The sequence below is a fragment of the Oenanthe melanoleuca genome, chromosome Z (assembly GCF_029582105.1).
Source record: "Oenanthe melanoleuca isolate GR-GAL-2019-014 chromosome Z, OMel1.0, whole genome shotgun sequence".
Lineage (NCBI taxonomy): Eukaryota > Metazoa > Chordata > Aves > Passeriformes > Muscicapidae > Oenanthe > Oenanthe melanoleuca.
Window position 1 is genome coordinate 27,254,150 of NC_079362.1, and position 21,927 is coordinate 27,276,076.

General features: G+C 40.8%; 1 protein-coding gene across 4 annotated transcripts in view; it reads right to left on the minus strand.

Moving 5' to 3' along the window:
* Window positions 1-21,927, minus strand: part of PALM2AKAP2 (PALM2 and AKAP2 fusion) — a 265,867-nt gene that overhangs the window by 23,149 nt on the left and 220,791 nt on the right. Inside the window, exons 1-2 of one of the 4 annotated variants that reach the window (XM_056513038.1) lie at window positions 15,258-15,443; window positions 13,443-13,504 (exon numbers count right to left, since the gene is read on the minus strand). The exons of the other annotated variants lie outside the window; for them this stretch is intronic. Of the exons in view, the coding sequence (XP_056369013.1) occupies window positions 13,443-13,466 (24 nt within the window). The 5' untranslated portion in view covers window positions 13,467-13,504; window positions 15,258-15,443. Of the gene's footprint in view, window positions 1-13,442; window positions 13,505-15,257; window positions 15,444-21,927 lie in introns of those variants that run through there. 4 annotated transcript variants of the gene reach the window in all.

Sequence of the window (21,927 nt, forward strand, 5' to 3'; positions counted from 1 at the left end):
ATATGTGTTTCTATGTGTGAGGCACTGACTTTGAAAGCAAACAGCACTGATCAAAACCTGTGAAATCAGTGGCTATCAACAAGACCACCACCGTCTGACAGTCACCCTGCCATGCACTCACTTATCCAGCATACTATTAATACACACTGCAGCAGAAGATGATCAACAGGAGCACAACGGCACTTACCAGTGACCTGAACAATCACACTGCCACTGGATTTAGACAGGCAGTCAAATGCATTTGACACACGTTAAGGAATTTCAGCCATTCACCTAGAAGAGCTCTTTCTAAAAACACTCTCAAGAGCTTTCTGTCTAATTATGTAGTTGTACAGAGCTGAAAACGCTGGCTTTGGCCATTAGATATTTTCTTCCTAATTGTGTTAAAATGTTGGAAAATAAACTTTAAAAACAAACAATCTGCTTTTGTCTACATATTTTACTTGACAAACTTTACTGGTTTTACTTGCTTAACTTCTTCATTTTCTGTTGAACTTCGAAATATTCCAACTGAAGTTTATAGCAGTTCTTTTCTTAAAGCTTATTGTATTTTTCATCATTTAAATATCTAAATGTGGCAAATTTCCTCCTTAGTCCTGTTAATTATATATTCAAGAAATCAGATACTCTGCAAACAAATACAAAGTAAGTATAAAAAGTGCTTACTTTTTCAAATAGGCACAGAGGGAAAGAAAGAATCACAGACAAAAGCTTCTTTTAACCTGAAAGGGCAAGAATTGCTCTTGATTTGCTGGCAGGGCTTCACATACAGAACAGGTACTCAGGTGACAGGATTTAAAAGTGCAATACCTTTTTGATATTTGGGTTTACATCTTCCCTGCTTGACTTGCTGGTGCAAAAAGGAGTATGGTGGCACCCAGGGCAGTCTGCAAAGTGCAGGACTGATAGCTGCCCCCTGTCACACTAACCATGGGTATGCAATTAAGCTCCCACTAATACTTGCTTCTAATCTTACAGATCAAAGCCACTGGTGACATTGGTAGCTAACTACGTCCTCTGTAGCTACAAAAACACATCTTGAAAGGACAGAAAACCAGTTAGTGAAGATGTGCTCTCCTGCCACTGAAACACATCTCCCTGCAGAGCCAAACCAGAGCCAAAGGGCCCCTTGTTCCTTTGCTTCTCGCAGCTGCACACCACAGAACTGGAAATATACCTGATTGTCCCAGAGACTGCATTCAACAGAGCACATCTGTTTCCACCACGGCTCTAATGTGTGAACCACTCCCGTTCACATCATATTTGGATATTCAAGATCGACAAGAGAACCGCAGGTGTAATTTTTTGCTTAGCAAGTAAGAGCCCATCCTCTGACATAGCTGCAGTCCATAACTCACAATTCAGGCACATGCAATGTAACAGTCTAATCAGGGCGTGTATTTGTGACAGCGTGTAATTCTGGAAGTGCATGTGTCTATGCAATTAGTGTAGGACATGTAATTATGTAGCAAAACAGAAAATTATGCAGTAAAACCTATGAGGAAACACTGCTTCTTATTGGAGGAGCCTTTCTGTGCTGGGGTTATTAACTGAGCATGAAGGACTCCCAGCATGACAGAGAAGCCAGTGAGGATTGCTAGGAGAAGAAATAGATATGTTTCAAAGAATCATTTTTTTTCCTCAAAACATTTTTGGCAGAGTCTGGGGACAACTTTGTGAGGTCATGGCAATGAAGACCATTCTCCAGACACTCCTGCCAGGAGCAGAAATAAACCTACTGATGAATTACTTGAAGAAGAGAACTGAGATAGCTAAAGACAGAAGTAGATGGCAAAACAAAGCTGTTCAAGACAGGCCCAGGATAACTATCTGTGTGTAGGAAAATGGCAGAGGTGGGATGAGCCACCGCGGGTGGGAGAGGTTTGGAGCGGGGGCAGTGGACAGCACAGCCCCCGTGCCTCAGTCTGGCGGAAGGAGGCGAGCTTTCCAGGGGGCTGCTTTTGCTCCTCCGTATGCCTGTACCAGCAGCTTTGTACTTGCCGCCTACAGGGAGAAGGCTTTTCAAAGCCTGCACCATTACAAAGACCTTGAATGGAAAAAGGGCTGCATTCAAACCTAATTGCAGTCAGCCACACGGCATTCACAGCGATGCCCCTAACTACTTAGACCCCGATTTTCCAGAAGTTGCTGTTACATTTACACAGTCTCTAAATGTGTGTTCATTTCTGTCTAAGTCAAGATGCAACAGGGCAATTAGTGTCACTTGTACAATGTTGCAGCACTTCAGTAAACTACAGTTATTAGCAGCTTAGAAAATTATTAGCATATTTTCTCTTTGGCTGAATTCTTTATCTACAAAAGTGTAAGTGTTTGGGCAATCAGCTCTTTTAGAAGGAATAAAATGTGGGTGTGCTACTAGCAAGACCCAACAAACGTGCTGCCAGTGCCTTCCTTTGTTTGACGCAACAAAAAATGCCTATGGAAACAAGTGGGAGGCAATCCTTCTGAGTCAGATCAACATTCCTCTGAAGCATCAGTGGCAGTGGTGGGAAGGGAGAGGAGAGGATTAAACAACTGAGAGGTTTCATAGTTTAAGAAAATCTGCAAGTTTTCTCACTGCAGGCTTCTATAATCACTCCAGCCAGGTTTCAGGACAGCTTTTGATGCTGTTGGTTTCCTGGCTTTGTTAGCGTTGTCAACCTTCCATTTCTTCATCCTTCATATTCTTTTGGAGATGTCCTGTAGTTCATTTGCTCCTCCTCCCCCTGCTTCAGCACTGAACCAGTCTTTTCTTCAACCCTTTCACTCTTCACTTCAATCTGACTATTGAGCCCACCATGCATCAAGCATTTTTAGTAGTAAAACCTCATTTGCAGATGATTTACTGGCTAATCCAGACCTCCTCACTGATGTCAGTCATCTTCTCCCTTTTCACTTACTGTCTTGGCCTGCCTCTCCGATTGTCTTATTTGCAATTAAGAAGAAAGCAAATGATGGATTTGTTAGGAGATTGACTTTGGCAAACCTTCAAGAGAGCAGCTGCTTTCATTTACCTTACTCTTCTGAAGAACACAGTTACCACCTGCATAACAGATGGAGCCAGTCTCAAACACTGCAAAGATAAAAAAGTCAGCTGAACCTGGCTCCAGACAGACACCCTGTCCAGACAAACCTCCCAGCCAGCAGAGGTGCTGCTCCATGCTTGCTACAGACAGCAAGTCTTTGCAGAACTCATTTTCTGTAGAAGGATGGTAGGACCCGAAGTGTTGCAGTTCTTAAAGAACCAGAAAAAGGTGACAGCATCCATCCCTCACAGCTCACGTTCCCCACCACACAGCAGGTGCTCAGACAGATGCCACCACCCCACCCCATCTGAAGTGGGAATGACAGCCCAAACCTCTGCCAGCCCAAAGCTCCTGTCTCACAATGGCTCACTCCCTCCCTCAGCAGGGCCTCACTGGGAAGCTGCCACCCCACCCCCTCCAAAAATGTGGTGAACCACCCTGGACGAAGAAGAATGTGCCAGAATGTGCACAAAGCAAGGCTCTTTCTTCAAGTCTGAAGAAATGGGCCAAACATTTGTGTTTTGGAAAACTTCCTATTTGGGTGAGTCAAGAGAAAGCAGTAGCAGGAAAAGAAAGCTCAAAAAGATCCCAGAAGGGGTGAAGATGATGATGTGGAACTCAAGGAAAGAATGGATTTCTACTCACATTACCTACAGAAATTACACATTTTGATTAAAAAACCCAAATCAAAACACAGAAAGACCCAAATCCAAACCCAAAGTGTTGTATTCTTGCTCCCACACAAAAAGGTCTCCCTTTTTCATACAGTATTTTATACTAACATCTGAAGGTTTTAAAACTGCTAGGGGAGGTGTTGTCCAAAAAGTTTACAAGCTTTTGCTTAATAAAATACAATTCAAGTTTCAGGGGAAAAAAAATCCTCAAAGCCTGCTGCCAAATTTTCAATTTAAGAATGTTAGGCACATGCTGACACTACCTTGAATAGTTCCATTCACAATCCTACTTGCACACAAAAAGCAAAACCTGACCTGTGCTTCTCACAGTGCATTATATAGAGTCTACAATACAAAAACTGAAACAATATCTGGTTTCTAAAATGTGTTAGTGTTAAGTGTCACAATGACATTCTCTGCAAGCAACTCTCTATGCTCTTCTGTGACTTTTCTGAGGTAGCCAGACAGTACAATATTTTCTTTGTGAAATGCTGGTTTCTCTCCTTAACACTTCAGAAATCACAAGAGTACATTCAAATGCAACAAAAATCAATCCAATTTCATACTACCTCTCCCTAAGGAGCAGTGAGGGGCTCTTCAGCAGTACAGAGTAATAAGAGATGTGGGGATACAGTGCCAAAAGACAGAGCTTACTTGAAGAGCTTGCTGTGTGACATTTTTACATGGTTTTCCTATTTCCTTTTTTCATGTTTTAGCAAAAAAGTTGTGATTGCATTCATTCAGAAAACATGTGAAAGGCTCTGCAATATTATTCTCATTCCATCTGAGCCAGAGGCTTTAGCTTCCCCATATGATAGTATCAAATCAATCTCCTTTTGCTGCTGTAATAAATCAAAAAAGGATAAAAATGGCCCAAGAATTATGACTACTTTAATGATAAACATATATTGTGTGACAGGATATTTTAATGATTAGGACACACTCACTTGATACAGTATTTTTCCATATATGTCTCTGTAATTTTTTTGTGCCCTCAATAACAAATAGGTGAATTTTTTTCCTGAGTAAGTCAGGATCCAAATTTGCAATAAACCTTACTATTTCCTACTAATTCCAGGGTACATAAATTGAAGAGGTGTTCTACTGATAGGAAACCAGCTGATCTTGCACACCAGTTACTTTTTCTTGCTTCCTAAAAACACAGATCTAGTTCTTCGTTAAAAATTTGCAAGCCTAATAACTACATTTCAACCAGTACTACAGCAATTAGAAAATCAAGTATCTTCCTTCTTTAATGCTTGTGCAGCTGTTGTAAAAAAGCAACAATAAAACACTGAGTTATTTTTACAAAATATTTTAATTCCTGCAAAGAACTGTAACTGCACAAAGCACTTATATGGACAAAGTGATTTATAATGAAATTAATATTTAGGGACAAAAGGCTGCTTACTGCTGAGTGAAAAGAAGTATCACCTCTGATAACAAAAAAACAATGCAGAGTTTATTAGAGCATGAGGTTATAGAACTGGTAATACAGAAAGCAACATATATTCATGTGCTGTAGATGCAGATACTAATAGCTTTGCTATGAAAGCTCTGTTCAGTTTTACAGAACTGAGATACAAATCTGAAATTACGGGAGCCTCTGATTAAATTCTAAGTAAAAAAGTGCAGCACTGTTTGGTAGAGTCACACCCCTGTTTCAGTCAGTTGCATATAGGGAGAACAGGAGCTTGAAGAGCCCAAGAAATCAATAAATTGGTGATGATTTCAGGTACCAGAACCTGCAGTCAAAAGGCCATTCTCCTGTTCTCTGCACTGTTGACTTCTTGTAATGTAGGTCAGCCTGAAAGTGCAACTGAATTAGAGCAGTAAATGTGTGCAAAAGAACACATTTCATCCAGAAAAATGGTTTTATCATCACTCTCATCAGTTCAAATTCCACTTCTGATGCTCATTTTGCTTGCAAAATTATTTCTACCTCAACTTAAAATGCACCAGTAAGTGCTATTATTTCTCATGCTGCTTCACTCAGTTCCTTAGGACAGAAAGGACAGCACAGTCTACATGGAGGCATGGGAAACAAACCAATGCCACGGAGGGACAGGACTGGACTCAAGGTCAATATAAACCACGTTACTGTGTTAATGAAGCGCACCAGCACAGATGGTTAGTAATTTTTAACTTTGTTACACATTTTTCCTCAGGCTTATTTTTCCACGGATTGTCTCTAAAATCAGCTTTTGCTGAAACAAGATTGAATTCCAACAGCTGGGATACTTGATTTAAAGAGGCTGTGGTGCTAAGTCACTTAAACTGGTAAAAATGATTTTGTGAAGCAGCCTCCAATGCTGCCTAAGGAAGCACAGTGGTCTGGTGGGGAAATAAGGAGCGTCCCATCCAACTAACACATCAGAAAACTGTCCACACCTGGCAGGCAATTCAATGCATAATAAAATTCTTAAGGAACAGAAGGAGAATTTCTTCTTCACAACTGAAGGTCACAGATGAGGTCCTGTACCACTGCATTTATGGAGTCCATTTGGGTAAGCTCCCCACTCAGCTGGTGCTGGTGGAGCTGATCTAAGGGCTTGGCTGCTCAGTAGCATTCTCTCACACTCAACCTCTGATTTGCTGTCAAATGAAACAGGAGAAATCCCAGCTGAATAAGGAAAGAGAAATGTTCAGCTTAACAGAGAGCCTAAAACCAATACTGAGCACAACACGACTTCTGAATGTATGCATGAAAAATCAGTTTCAGAAAATGCTGCAGCTGAAATCTGCCTTGCACATATCGAGGATGGAACAATTGCACTGATAAAGCATGATCTAATCCCAGCGGGGAGGGGAAAGGACGCTAAACTAAGCCTTGCTCTTAATACTCTCTAACCCATCTAGATAATGTCAGCACAAGGAAAGAGTGACCTTTACGGTCGCTTGCACGAAAAAGAATAGAGACAAGGGGAAAATTCCTTAGTCTTTTCATCGGGGGCACAGGGTTCCTGTTCCATCTAAAGAATGAATCTACAACTCTCCTATGTAAATGAGAGATCTCGAGAAAAATACTGGCATGTTAATCATTTTGGTGAATAAGAAAGGGACCTCCTGAGGAAAGAATTTGGGTTAGGCAAGGGCAGGAGGAAGGCAGTAAATGGAGACAAAAGGCCATACAGTTCACTTGCTCTCTGAACAGGTATTATGGTTGCTAGGAAAACCTGTTTAATAGATGTGAGGAACAGAGATAAACCTGCCTTAAACAAACCAATAGGCTTTCTGAGATGTATTAGTATTAAAGTCTTCTAAGGATACAGCAGCTGGTACAATTCGGTAAATATTTCACAAATGGCAGCCTAACCTGCATTTTCTGAAAAAAAGATACATGATCTCTCTTCAGGAGTTCTTTGACCACTTGCTTTCAAGGGCAGTAGAGTAGGAATTGAATGCTTTAACTGAAACAACCACCTACAGACTCTTGCCAATAAAGACGAAGATTTTTCACTTTCAATTCTCTATTTCATAAATGTTAACTGTTGGAGGTCATGCTGCTCTTAATTATTTCCCAAAGCCTAATTAATACTTCCTGCACTTCTGAAAGGCATGGCTGTTCAATACCTACTGGGGTTTGACAGGGCTACTGCCACAGGGGCTATGCTGGGCTAAAGGAACAAATTATGCTCAGAAATGTAAAGCCAAACATCTGTTTCTCTGACAGCTGAAGAAAGTTGAGAATTATTGTTGATGTTTTGTCTTTATCAGTAGCACTTGTTACAGCTGCTCTCATCCATTAGATTAAGACCCATCACAGCAAAATCTCCTTAAATGAAGGTATGCCTACGTAACTGTGCCTGGTGCAGTCTCTCACCCAGTGATAGCCTGCTCTGCCAGGAGCACAAAGAACAGGGCAATGTTTATTTACTGCAAGCAGTGAGTCTTGAGAAGGTTACAGTCTGAGGGCTCAACCAGCCAGCCAGCTTAAGCACTCTACAGATTGCTTTCTTCCCAGTTTTTCAGGGAAATGGAATTATTTTAAAGCTAGAGACCTCTAAAAGTCTCTATTGAGAGAGAGCATGTAGTGGCCTTAAAAGGTCCTTTTTTAGAATTAGCTCTAAACAAAATGTATTTTAGGCTGCTACCTCCGGACTCAGGCAAAAGCCCATGACTGGAACATTATAAAAAGAAAACTGAAAGGACAGGGAAAAAAAAAAGGGATATCTAGCCTAGTAGTGGCTCAAAAATCACATTATCTAAGTGAAGAAGGGGAAGTATGATGGTGGTCCAAGGATATGACTGAAGTCTCTGCCATTAGTAGTGTTACACACACAAGTGGGAAGAGAAGCCACTTCCAACAAGAGTGGCACATCACTGGCACATCACCTCCCCTGCCTGAGTCACGCCCTCCTCCGTGTCACCAGGCCCAGCACCATCAGGGAACCACCACACAAAAACCCATGCACCCCCAATCCCTTTTTCCAGAAACAGAACATGGAGAAAACAGCATTTGGAGATTTTAGCTGGAGATTTTATAAAGAGCCAAAACCCTGCAACCCTAGTGAAGTGCATTTCAAAGGGTTCTCCCTCTAAGGGCATGCATGTAATTTAATTTTATGGATGGTGCATGTAGAAAAATCTCCCTTCAAAAATACACACCAACAAAATGAAACTTGCTGTCATTAAATGATGAATCCAGTGTAGCCAGGATGTTGGACACACCATTTCAATGGACTTTGACACACCATTTCAATAAATATCCAGCAAATAAATAATATTTAACAGAAAGTCAGACTACAGATGTACAAAACAGTTTTGCTAATGAGAGGCCAAATGTGTAGTCTATAAGAAGGAGGATGTTGCTAAATTCTCTACATGCCATTGCTGTCCCTAGGCTATAAATATGATGCACCATGTGAGTCTGGAGTTGTGAACAGTTAGCAACTTCATCTACGCTTTGCTCATAACAAAAACTATGCATTCCAGTCATCTCTTGTCTCCAGAGGAGAGTATTTCATTGAAAGTGAGACTTGCATAGGATTTTTTAAAAAATTCCTTATTTGGGAGAAGGTAGTTGAGAAATCCCTGGGACATCTCCTTTCAGCACCTACCACTTCCTGTCCCTCTGCCCCTGCTACCCTCCCTCTTCCAAGCAAAACTCATTATTCCTTCTTTTCCTGATGAAAAGGCATTGATTAAAATGACCTACAGTACATCTGGACTACATTATAATATTGTTTGATTAAGGCATTCACTGCTTGCTCTTTTGGCATGTGGAGAATTAAGATAATGGTGGAGGAAAACAGTATTAACTGAACTGGCTATTCCAGCTCAAACTGCTCTGCTTTAAAATTCTTTCAGATTGTCCAGTCTCTCAGTTGTAGGTTCTTTTTTACCTAATTATAGAAAATTTAAATAAACAGTGATTAATTCATTTAATGTTGGCAAGATCACTAAAGCCAACTAAACTGTTATATTAAGAGTTGCTGCATTTCTCAGACAATTTGCTATTTGATAGGAAATGCTAGCTTGGAGCTATTTTAAACAGTCATAAAAAGGCTCAGCATTAAACAGCAAGCAGCATCTTGCTTTTCTGTAGAAACACAAGTTTGACACATTCCAGATCAAATTGCTTTAGAGAGGGGGGAAAGACCAGACCCTCTCAAAAGAGTATTGTTTACTAGCATGTTACACAAGCAGTAGCTTAGTTTTCAGTACCTGAACTGACTGTATGAGACTTCAGCTACAGAGTCTGTGTACCTAAAAGCCAAAGCACAGGCTCATTGGTGAGAGCAAATCATCTTGGCTTCCAGATCCTTTCCCCTAAAATACATCCTCATTTCTCAAGAGTTAAGAATGTGGTATCCCAGTGCATGAACAGAGGTATCAGCTAAGTGCCACAGCATGCATCAAATGCCATAAAACCCAGGAATGCCGTCAGTGCTCACTGTGACTGCTCACAGTGCTATGCTTAATTTCCTCCAGCATTAAACAACTAAAAGATGAAGCTGAACAGACACCCTGAAAGCCTCTTTATGAACTGCAATTTGCTTTAGTGTCAAGAAGGGTAACACATCCAACTAGTGGGAAACATACCCCTTCAGAGCAACCAAAAACTCAGCCAGAAGACTTTCCAAGTGTTGTCTGAAGATTATAGACACTGAATGTGCTGGGTGGTTCTCCTAGTTATCATGTACACAGGATATACAAAAGTATATTTCTCTTTAGAATCAATATCCTCCTGTATTGCATCTGTAGAAAGTTGTAAATTTCACTACTGCTCACAATGAACAAACCAGCTACAGTGCAAAGAATTCCACAAGTCCTACCTAGAAAAGTGGTATTTTAAATACTCCTCCCAATAGAGAAAGATAGAGAAAGATAAAGACTAAACAGGATAGATTATGTGTGGCAGGTCAGAAACCTTAGCTGCTCCTTTCTCTCTGTTTTGTAAAACTCTGAAGCACACCCCAAACATGTTGTTTTCCATAAAGGCCTTAGCTTTTTTTGGCTTGTTAAATCAAATTCCTTCCCCAGCTCATTACAGTACTGTAATGTCACAGGCTAAGGGAGACCTGGTTTAAAAAAAAAAAAAAAGCATGCCATACACTCAGACCATTCACACAAAGAGTCTCTTTTACAAGGAAAATGCCAGTTCACACTACATAGAAAAAGCAAGACTTCACTTAACTGCAAGGGAGCCACCTCCTTAGAGATACTTTCAAAAGCACTGTGTTGGCAACAGACCTGTTTTCATCTAGCATAAGCAGGAGTTTACTGTTGTACTGTTGTAGGTTTTTTGTGGTTAGGTTTGCTTGGGATTGTTTTTACTTTTTTTGATGGTAGTGTTGTTTGTTTGAGTATTTTTGGGGTGGTTTTTCATTTTTTAGGTTCATTTTTGGTTGGGTTTTTTCCTTTTTCTTTTTCTATTTTATTTATTTATTTTTAATTTGGGTTTTGTTTGGATGTCTTGGTTAGGGTTTTTTTTTTTTTTCTGGCAGGAGGCTGGAAGGGGGCTGACCGTGAGAGCCACAACCCAACAACCCAGCATGTGGCCGGCTTAGTAGGAAGAAACAGCAATTACATGAAGGGCTGCTGTGAAAGACACAAGCTCCAAGTGGAAATTAGCAGTAATTTTTACCTATCAGGAAACAAAAAAAAAGGCTTGACTTTCCACAGGAGAGGCTGAAATGTTAACTGAAGTGCTTAGGCCACCTTTGGTAAGCATTTTCAGAAAACTCAGGTCAGGGTAGGGGTGCATAGCTTGTATGGAAAGTACCAGCCACATGGAAAATAACTGGATACAAGGAGTGTAAAAAAATCTCCAAAACACAAACAAACAAAAAAACCCCCAACAACAACCCACCCATGAAAACAGACAAACAAATAAAACCCCACCCAAATTTAGAAGGGTGCAAATAGGCAGCACATTTTCTACAGCACAGTACCTCTTCATTACTGCTGCCTGTGGGCTAGTGACATTTGAGTACCCTTGGATTAAATTTCCTGGAGGCTTGATAGTTTAAGGTAAAAACATGAGCTGTGCTGACCAGACATCCCCTGCAAAGGCCCTCTGGACTTTGGGTTAAAATGGCTTGAATTTAGTATCATGCATGATGCTGCAAATGACACAGCTCAAGCAAATTTTACTCCCGTGAGGAATTACATATTGTATTTAAATGCTTTCTTTCTTCTATGGCATAAGCAAAAGGAAGACACCACTCTTCTTTACCATCAATGATGAAAGTGACATTTTTGGCAGGAGAACCCTTGAAGGCAGCAGTAGCTCACTTCATCAGATGCTCCACAACCTGCCTGAGCCACATTAAATAAGGCAAGTCAAGCCTCCACATTTTTAAAATGGGTAGGGTAAGAAACTCCTTGCCACCTATTGAACGAATCTATGAAAAGAGAATGTAAATAAGGTTCTCACCAGAAAAAGAAATAAAAGGCACTCAACAAGTCCTAAGCTAAGAGTGGCTTTGGTGAGCCTCAAGTGACAGGAAATACTGTGCGCCTTCATGTAACACTTCCCACACTATCTGAACTGTAGAGGGATACATATTTTAATACACAGTTACAGATTTCACAGTATTAGCTATTTTATTGCCTTGGATCATCCCAGAATTTTACACTACAAAGAGGGATTAGTGTCCCATGGAGAAATAAAACACTCTATTTAAATAAAGTGCAAACAGATTTAAAATGCAATTTCTATGGCTGATTACTGATTCAATACGAAGTTTAGGTAACTCTGCCTCATCTGTGGTCACTGAAGGAGCGGAAGATCACAAGATATTTATCTTCTGTGCTCTCTGTGACACCAGGTGACTGAAGCCCCACATGCCTGGGGGGTCACTGCAGGACAGAGCTGTAACTGGAGCACTACCCAGGTGTGCAGGAGATGGAGCTCAACACCCTTGTTTGGTACAGACTCATGGCAATTGTCCATTTGACATGCAAATGCCCGGTTTGCACTGAACCTTAAAGGAGCTGTACCATGATTTTTTTTTTTTTTAAGTGACCTGTTTCTCATACCAACCAGTTTTGGAAAATCTGTTGGTATGTTGCAAGAATGAATGGGCTTATGGTGTGTTCAGTATAGCAGTGTAGCTTAGTGGCAAAGGCAGCAGATACACCCTGCTAAACCCTTTTCTGCTACACCTGGCCTCAGATAAACCAACAGCCTTTTCCCTCTCAGGAATTCACACTCATCATTGTCATCAGCTTAAGTTGGGGCTTTTCTTATTTTTTGTCGTTTGGGGATTTTTTACCCCTTAAAACATCAGCCCCACCCAAAAACCTCCAAAGTTTATTTTAAAAAAGAAATAAAAATTGTAGTGTTCTTGGTTGAAACAAAAAATTTGAACAGAAACTTGAAACAGCTGAACAATTAAGAAACAAATAAAAATTAAGAAATCTAACTCAAAGTGGTCCAAGAATACTTATAAATGAATCCTTTTAACTTCAGAATGATTCCTTCTAACTTTCTGAAGTGCAAAGATTCTTGACATATCAGAATTTTTAACCACCTCTTCTGCATGACTATAAGCAGTATGCCTCTGGGTCCCTTACATCACTGTCAGCAAGAGCTTAACCAGTCAAAGACATTTAAATAGGTGACACCATGTTCTCTGCCAGGCCCTTCACTCTGGGAGATTCTTTAATCTGAATTAGCCCTGCTCTGTGAACCTTCACAATACATGATAAGGCACCAAACATAGGGCACAGCCTATGCTATGTTTCTGGGAGAGGCCATCCCAGATTTTAGCAGTAGTTTTCAACTTATGGTTTTGGTTCAAAATAAATTCTTTAAAAATGTGGCAGAAGCAGTGGTATGCAGTGTTATATCTCCTGGTTAAACAGTAACAAAATGACAGCATTCACAATCCCTTTCAGCTACCTCAGGTCACAGATGCTTCCCTATCAGCCCAAACACCTTTTCACACTGGAAGTGATTGCATGACTTGAACCACAGGGTCATTGCTACAACCTTGCAAATGGCTAATTCTTCCCTTTTAACATATGGGAAAAGGGAAAAAAAGAAAAAGGAATATTAAAAAGGGGGAGCAGGGGGAGGAAACAAAGAAGGTTCCTCTTTATGGAAAATATACACAAGCTTAGCATAAACCAAAAAAATCGTCTCATGCATCCTTTTCCCGTTCAGGGAGTAAATTCCCTACCTGACTTTCTGAGTCTGTTGGACTAGCATAGCATAGCATCCTTACATGACTATTAAACACAAGATGTGCCACTGTGGAAGAAAAAATAAGTATCAGAACTTTTCTCTTACCTCCTGCATCAACAGTCTTTTCATGACACACACCTCACTGGAGGAAGTGTTATTCTTCTCCTCTGTGTGACAGCAAAGTCGTCTGCATGTGAGGGAAGGTCTGACAGGCCCAGAGCCACCATTTCTGCACATTATTTTTAAACTATCATCTCCACACACATCCCTGTCTGGGAGTGTAAAATGGAGAGTGCCCCAGAAGGCTGGCTGCTTGGAGCAAAAGTAGTGAATATGCATACAACTGCTAGAGTTTACTAAATGTTTGAAGGATCTCCTTCTCATTTTTCATACCTCCTCTGGAAATCTACCCTTACCAAACCAGTGGAGGATTAAATATGGGTGGTGAACATCAGAGGGCATCCTGTGCAAGGAACCAGAGTAAAACAACAAAAATACAGGGCATATGGTAAGGCTTTTAACGCGAGTATGTTACTCACTGGTTTTTCACTTTTAAGTGAATTGCTCCATTCCCCAGGCTTCTCTCCAGGGAAAACATTTCTGACCTCACTGCATGGTTCCAGCAGGATGAAGAGATCCAGAGAGCACATCTCATACGAGGGAAGGCAGCTTTCTGAGCAGTGCCCACCCATCTATGCTGCCAGACTGATCACGCTTGCCCACAAACTAATTTTCAATTTTTGGCAGAGACAGGTCATAGCGGCAAGGGAAGGCAGTTTGACAGAATTCCTTTTTGCAATGAATACTTTTTTAAAATAAATCGTTTTCTTGGATATTTCCTCATGTTTAAGGGGCTATTTGAAAACAAGCGATTGCAAAGAATTTAATCTGGTGAGCAATCTTAATTGTTCTTCCTCCTCCTTCTGAGGAAATCACACACTTTAAACCCAGAGGCCAATTTTATTTATTTTATGAGTACAAATTGGCTCTGTCAGTTTAATTTCCCCTGATGCTATAACCAGGCCTCCTGTTCTTACAAAGAACAGTATGAGACAACAAGTATGAGAGAGAAATAAAATCAGTTTCTGAGATAGGCAGTATGGACAACACACTCACACCTCAACCATTCCAGAGAGTACCCCCCACCTGAAACTCGCATTTCAGCAATGTCTTGACTGATGCTGTAGCTGCAGGAGAATAACTGCTCAGCATGAATTACCCAAGGAAGGCCACCAAAATAAATTCCAATAGGAAATTGTCACATTAAACCTTGATGGGAGAGCAGAAGGCTCTTACATTTCACTACTGCTTTGCATTTTGCAGTGAGGAGGTGCAATGCTATTGCTTTTTGCTGCCACTTTCACAGGGGAAGGACTCCAGTGCCAGGCACTCATGCTGCTTACTGTCAGGGCCGTGTCTTGTCAGGACAGAAAAAGACTACAGCTTCTTTGGGAAAAAAACCCTCCAGCATGTACTTGTACTTACATTATGTCTACTTATGCTGGCTGCTGGGTTAGGTAACTTAAGTAGGAAACCTTTCACCCTGATGAAAACGAAGAGTTTGTGTTCAACCCAACCCAGAGAATACTTGGAGGCCCTCTCTTGATGACATTTGGATTTAAATTCATTTCTAATGCTAAAACCCGTCTTCATTCATATTTCCATTCTGAACAGGTAAAACTTCCTAAATGATGTTTTCATGCTTGACTGCTCTGGAAAGTGGGGCTTTGGGGGCACTCTTCATTAAGAAAAAAAGTGGCACATGGCATGTTTACTACATCCAGCACAGCACACACAAAACACCTTGTCAAAATTACCAGGGATGGAGCTATAAATGCCAATCAGCTGAGAATGCTACGCATTATGAAAAGATGAGGGCTGGAAAAAGAAGTAAGAAAGATCATACAGCATCCTACTTACTTCTTTTCCTCAGATACTGACAGTTAATATTTAAGGAGCTGTTTGGCTCCTTATGTGCTCTCGCACACAAACAAGGAATCAGAAATGAAAAACTGCTTAGGTTTGCTGCAAACCACTTAGAGGGGGAAAGACTTCCGTCTCTTCTCCACTTTTTCAGCACCTCTCAAAAGCACTGTCTTACCCAAACACTTTTGTTGTGGGTATTGAGGTGGGTGAAAACTCCACAAACTGTGACATCACATGCAACCACTGCCAACACCCAGAGAGATTCCTGTGGCCAAGTACTACAGTCACTTCACACTAAACTCTTCACTTCCTTCTGAGGTTTAAAAGTCTAAAGCTTACTTAAGCACCTCTTGGTGGAGGGGTATGCAAGCAGATGAGCGCCTCCTTAGTCTTCAAGGTGAGATAACCCAAACTGGCCTGGAGTAGGAAGTCAGTCTGCCCTACTGAAAGCCATCTTTAGCTGCTCCATATTCCATGGATGGACACAAAACGGGTCACTGAGCAGTTCCTCCATCAGCTGCCCAATGGGAATGGTCCTGTGCAGGTCCTTGCCTCTCCCTAAACACGAGGTAATTTGAAGAAGCTTCCTCTGGAATTATTTTAAATGTTGTTAGCACTTCAGATGACCTGCCATCCTACATGCTGAGGCTGCTTCTCAGGCAAACACAAAAGACAAGGAAAAATACCCAAAAACAAACCAGTCCACAACCACCCAGTTTAAACAAGCAATTTATTGTGGTAGCAAGGAACCTGTGCAGTGTTTGTTTTGATTTGTTTGGATAAAGTGGCTGGAAACAAAGATCCTCAGGAATTTCGAAAAACCTGATAGAAAAATGTTTGTTTTAAAACAGAACAAAGTGTTTAGGTAACTCCCAGACTCCCAGTCTTGCAAGCTGGAGTTATGCTTGTTAATTTCCATTCATTCAGCCAAAATCTAAAGCTTTTTAACTCTGGTGCTGTCTTGCAAAGTTACATGCCCTGCACTGGCAAAACGGTTCAGTTATGGGAAGCATAGTTTCTTTAGTGGAGTCAAACTTTTTAACATATGGTGTTCTTCCACATGCAGAGTTGCTGTAGCTTTGAATAGACACAGTACTTTAAAGTAATCACATAGATAGGAAATTAAAAAGGAAAGATCTCAACAATATAGAAAAAAACCAAACACTGTTATTGTTTACAATAACAGCACCCACTGCTATCTGCCCCACTGCTATCTGCCATCTACCTAAAGGAGACCAGTAAGAACCACAGGACAGCTTATCAACATAAATTGATTATGACCAGTCTATCATAAACCAAGATTAACACTACAAAATGTCAAACATCTCCAAGCTTAGGAAAGATGTGTGTATTTCAAGTTGCATTTAATGCTGCTTTTGCTGTAATTACTCAGCAGTTATTTCTTTTACACTTAATATTGGCAAATTGGTCAAAACACACCCAACTTTGTTCTTTAACAATTCACTGGTTTCATCAATAGGGTAGCCGTTTTTTTTTCTTAACAGGGTAGCTCTCTTTATGCCACAACAACGGTAGGACCAATAAAACTACTTTATGTCAGGGAAAAGACCCTCCAGACTCTTTTCCCCTGATTTGCTCCCTTTCATCCCAAACCCTGAATCTCCTGCCCTTCACCATCAGCACCAGCAGTGTTCAGGGAGAATCCTGCACAGAACCACAACAATGCTGACTGGCCTGATGTTAAGTTTCTCCTATGACAAGCAGCAACTTCTAAGGCTAAACCTCTCCAGAGCTCTGAATTTTCCTTGAAGAACTGCTGAACACAGCTTAGGAGGTGCAGGCAGGCAATTTCTGGCCTAAAAACACACCTTAAGCTCATTTCATAAAAAACTTCAAGAAATCCATATTCTTGCTTTCCCGTGACTCCAGAAAGATGTGGGAAATGCAGACACAAAAAAGATGCCTACTGATCACAGGTTAAGTCTTAGGCATACATCTGTTGTCAACACAGTCCTGCCATCCAGCAGGACTCCACACAAAGATAAGAACTGTGATGCTTAATTTCAAGAAATGTTAAAGCATCTTTTAACTACAAAAGAAACACAAGCATGAATTCCCTGATGTGATTTTCTAGCATTTAGAGGCAATTACTTAAATTTTTCTAATAGCGTCTTACTGATAAGCTTGTGTCAGGCACTGGCTTATCTTCCAAATTATTATATATTTCCTCTAATGCTCCCCACTATAAAACTAAGCTTCATTGAATTGATGGCAATCTGCAAAGAAGTGCAGATACAACTGCAACATAACATTCTACATAAATTCAGCATTAAAACTTACCTCATTCTTCAAGTAAATAATTGAAGAGTTAATAATAAATTTCTCTCTAAGCAAGTGAAATAATTAATTTCTCTCTAAGCATGTGAAATGCAATACAACAACATGAACCCACCTGAAATTCAGGATTCCCCTGAAATTTCACTGTTTGCTGACACAGAGATTCAACTATAAAGCTAAACAGAGAACAGGAATGAGCTTGCTGACAGTAAATGCACTGGAACAAGCACCATGTTCCACTATAAGCATACTCCTCCTGATGCAGTAATATTTTCTTATTTAAAAAATGCTGGGTTGGAAACATCTGAACTGTCTTTTACATTTTGGAGGGGGAGGTGAAGAAGAATGCTGAAGGAGATTTACCATAGTGAGGCAGAAAACCTTCATAAAAACAAGACATTACCAAGTAGTACAACTTGTCCTAGGACAAGACAGATGCTCAAGTTCACAAAAATGGAAGAAAATGTAAGGCACTCTGAAAGTCAACACATGTGCATTCAGGTTTACATATCCTTTTCTTGAAGTCTATCTGAGACTGTGAAACTCATGGGTACTTTAAAGGAAATTCAATTTGAATAAAAGATGTATAATACCAAAACCTTGTTAAAGAGAGGACTACATATCTTTTACTTGTAATAATGAATTAATTCATGGAATATGTTAAAGAACCTATTGTTATCGATAAGAATATTACATGATTTCTTAATGAAACTATTTTCATTTCTTTTTAAACTATCCTCCTGCAAATTTATTTCTCCTCATTTAAGAATTGATGATGAAGAACTCTCTGTAAATCTGTATTCTTGTGTGAAATAGAGAGCATTTAGGACTGCTGTTGATAGCCTACTGGGCAGTGCTGCCGTACTTGTCAGTTTCTTGTAATTACAGATTCAACATATGATATAGCCCTTGTACACAGACAGTGCAAACTGTTAAGTACTGACAGACTCAAATCTTACTGTAGAAATACTGCACTATTGGTTGAAAGTTTACTAACCTCAGAATTATCTAGGGCAACTGTTTATCTCCTTACTCTTTCTTTATTTCTTTTTTTTTTTTTTTCTTTTTTTTTTTTACAGGGCTGATTTTCCTTCACAATAAGACTTGCCTACATCTTTTTCCATTGCAGTGGCTGTAAATACATTGTGAACACATGCTGTGAACACACAATGTTCATCATGAAGCTCTCCATACATTGCTAATGCTCATTACCTCTGCTTGCAAGACACAGCACATACAGTTGTGGCAGTCTACACTGCTTGAAGCAGCAGACGGGAAGACAAGCAGAGTCTCCCTGGCTGCTGGAGCCTGCCCTCCAAGTGCTCTGCCCATCTGCGTGGGCCGTGAGCACTGGGTGCACTGCTGTAAGCTACGGCTTCAAGTCAGACTAATGAAGATGTTCACCGCTCACAAAGTGTGCAGCAGACCCTGAGACAACAATCAGTGACAGGAGGCCTCCCACTATTTCTGTCACTTAAGAGGAACTTCCTCTTGGCCAGCCTTGAGTATCACAGATGCTCCATGGGGGACATCTGCCAGAGGCCTTCTTTGCTCCATCACTGCCAAGAGACAAACAGCAGCTGCTGCATCTTGGAGGCTGGAGAACTTGGAATTATGATTACCGATGTTAACTTGTGTGTCTGAAATTTCTCTCTTCTGAGTTTTTTTTCCAGAATGTTTTCGCTTCCTTCTATTGATCATTGGTTTTCTTCAAGCCTCCTCTTCAGTGCCAGCTGTTCCTCTTCTTCCTCTGGCTTCTTCTATCCACCACCTAACTTGCATCTTGATAAAAAAGGTCATGCTAAGCGCATTAAGTGACATTCCTTCCATGTAGTATCTTGTAATAGCAACATCCTGTGGTTTGAGCCCATTCACCCTGCCTCTGCCCAAGCTGACTTCCACTGAGGTTCTGTGTATAGATCCCACTTGGAACATAATGCTGAAACACAGCTCATCAACTGCCCAGCAGTCCTCCTGCCTGGGCTTTTCCTGGCGTTTACAGATCAGTCTCTCACTCTAGTCAAACATCAGCACTGAGGCATTTGTTTTTAATTCCCTCCTCCTATTACAATAATAGCAACAATAAAATCAACCCATAATTTCCTGAGCTCAAATCAACTGCTCAGCAAATTAGGGCTCTAACAACGACAAGAATGCAGGGTTTTGGAAAGTAATTGCAAATGTTGTTCTGGCCTGTGTCCCCTGTGTACAGCTGTCTGTAAGAGCAGTGAGAGGGCTCTCTTCTGCAGCATACACTCAGGAATTGCAGTAATCAAACTTGTATGTGGAATGAGCTGAGCTCTTGTTCCTTCCTCCTTCTGTCATACTGTCTGTCTGTCTGTCTATCTATCTATCTATCTATCTATCTATCTATCTATCTATCTATCTATCTATCTCTACATGTCTAGAGGGAAACAGACAGGAAGCAGTTCCCACTGTAGTAACTCTGTGGGAACAGAGAATGACTTTATGCTGAGCTTTATCTCTTGCATCCACGAACATGACAATACATGCTATCTCATGGCAAATTCTAAGTCAAGGAAGGGTGGCCCAGCTTGAAGTGTCTTCCCAACCTATACTCCTGTATTAAAAATTGCACCGAGGCAGCTGCAGTACATGGGATGGTACTGCAATTTCATATATTTAAGTATGCAGTTTGAAAAGTGCAGGCATGAAGAAATCCATAAAGCCATTCTGTCATTCTTTTACAGGGATAATAGGCAGAACAACACCTTGCGTATTTCTAGTCCCACCACACAAATACCTCTAACCACACTGTAAGCACCTAGGTATTTCACAACATCCCAGGAAATGACCTTAATTTCACAGAGTATTCTCAATCAGGATTTTAAAAAACTATTTGCTGTAGCAAATAGTCCTAGTCAATTTTACAAAACCATAGACATTTAGCCACTAACTAAGGCAGTCATCCAACTGGGACAACCTAAAACTGGGGAAATACTTGAAAAAATAACAACCATTAAGCAGCACGTCAAATATCACAGCAAGACTTGTCAATTAGATGCCAGGGCATTAATAGCTTAGTATGAGACTGTCCAAGATGCTGTAAAGGCTCTGAGACTTCATGCGTGACCTGCTGGTGAATGGTTCTGTGTCAACACCTCCTCTCCTTCCAGTGTAGTATATATATATATACTGCAATATATAGCACAAACTGGCCCAAAACATCACACTAAACTGTAACATGGTTCAGGAGGAAAGGCAGAGCAGCTCCAAATTCTGGGAGGAAGAGCTGAATTTCCACTCTGTGAATTACTTGTGGAGCATTACCAACTGAAAGGTAGCCACCAACAGGGGAAACCATGGGACTCCTCCTGTTCTAACATTGTTATTCCAGCATGAAATTCTGACAAATTTGTCAATTTTGAAGGCACCTCCCGCACAACCTTTCTTCATACAACCACAGGAAGGGCAAGGATGGTTGTCAGTAAAAAAACAGCATGGGGCTTGTGAGAAATTTCCTACGACAGTCCTTTGTCCACCAAACTAAACACGCATGCTGCAATCAGTCCATTTTTTGGGTTTTGTATTGATCCTTCTTCCTCCCACAGCTGAAGAGATGCCCTTAGAAAGGGCAACACGTAATCATGGAGTAACCCAAGGACACCATCTGCCTTTCCAGGATGGCAGCATTAGACCACATATCAGCTCCCCTTTTATTTCTAACCACTGCCTCTTTGAACAACTGGGTAGTAAACAGGGCTTTGGCTTGCTGGAAACAGCTAGCATCAAGATTTATCTTGCATTATTAATACATACTGTAAAAGAACTGGAACTGTAATTACTTATAGACTTAATGCCTAAGGTTTGGAGCACAAGCTGTTTGTTTGGTGTTTGCCTAGCTCTGATCTGAACAGGATTCTCTGGTCACACAGCAGATTTGGGGCAAACCTTGGCTGTTTACTTTCCTGGGAGCAGCCAAAGGGCCCGGGGAAGCGACTGGGGGAGCAGCAGCTCTCAGCTGAAGCAGCCACATGCGCCTGTGGCTTCCCATTAAAAACTCCTTCCCCTTGCTGTAGGCTCCTAAAAAAATTGCTTAAGCACCTGTCTAACTTTATTGCCCCCAATTGGCTTCTCTGGTTTTAATACAGGAGAGCTTAGAAACTCAGGATGCCGGGAAAAATCTCAAGCTGATTTTCACACAACAAAAACACTGCAGCAATCCCTGCCTGCCCCCTGCCCTGACTGACATCTTCATTTGGTGGTTTCCCTTTCTGACTGACAGGTTAACAAGAACTTGGTGTTCAAAAAGAACTTTCATGAGGAAGACAAAAATGTATTTTATGTTCCTTTTTACATACTTTGTAACTCACAAAGTGACAGACAGGAGAATTTTGTGAAGTGA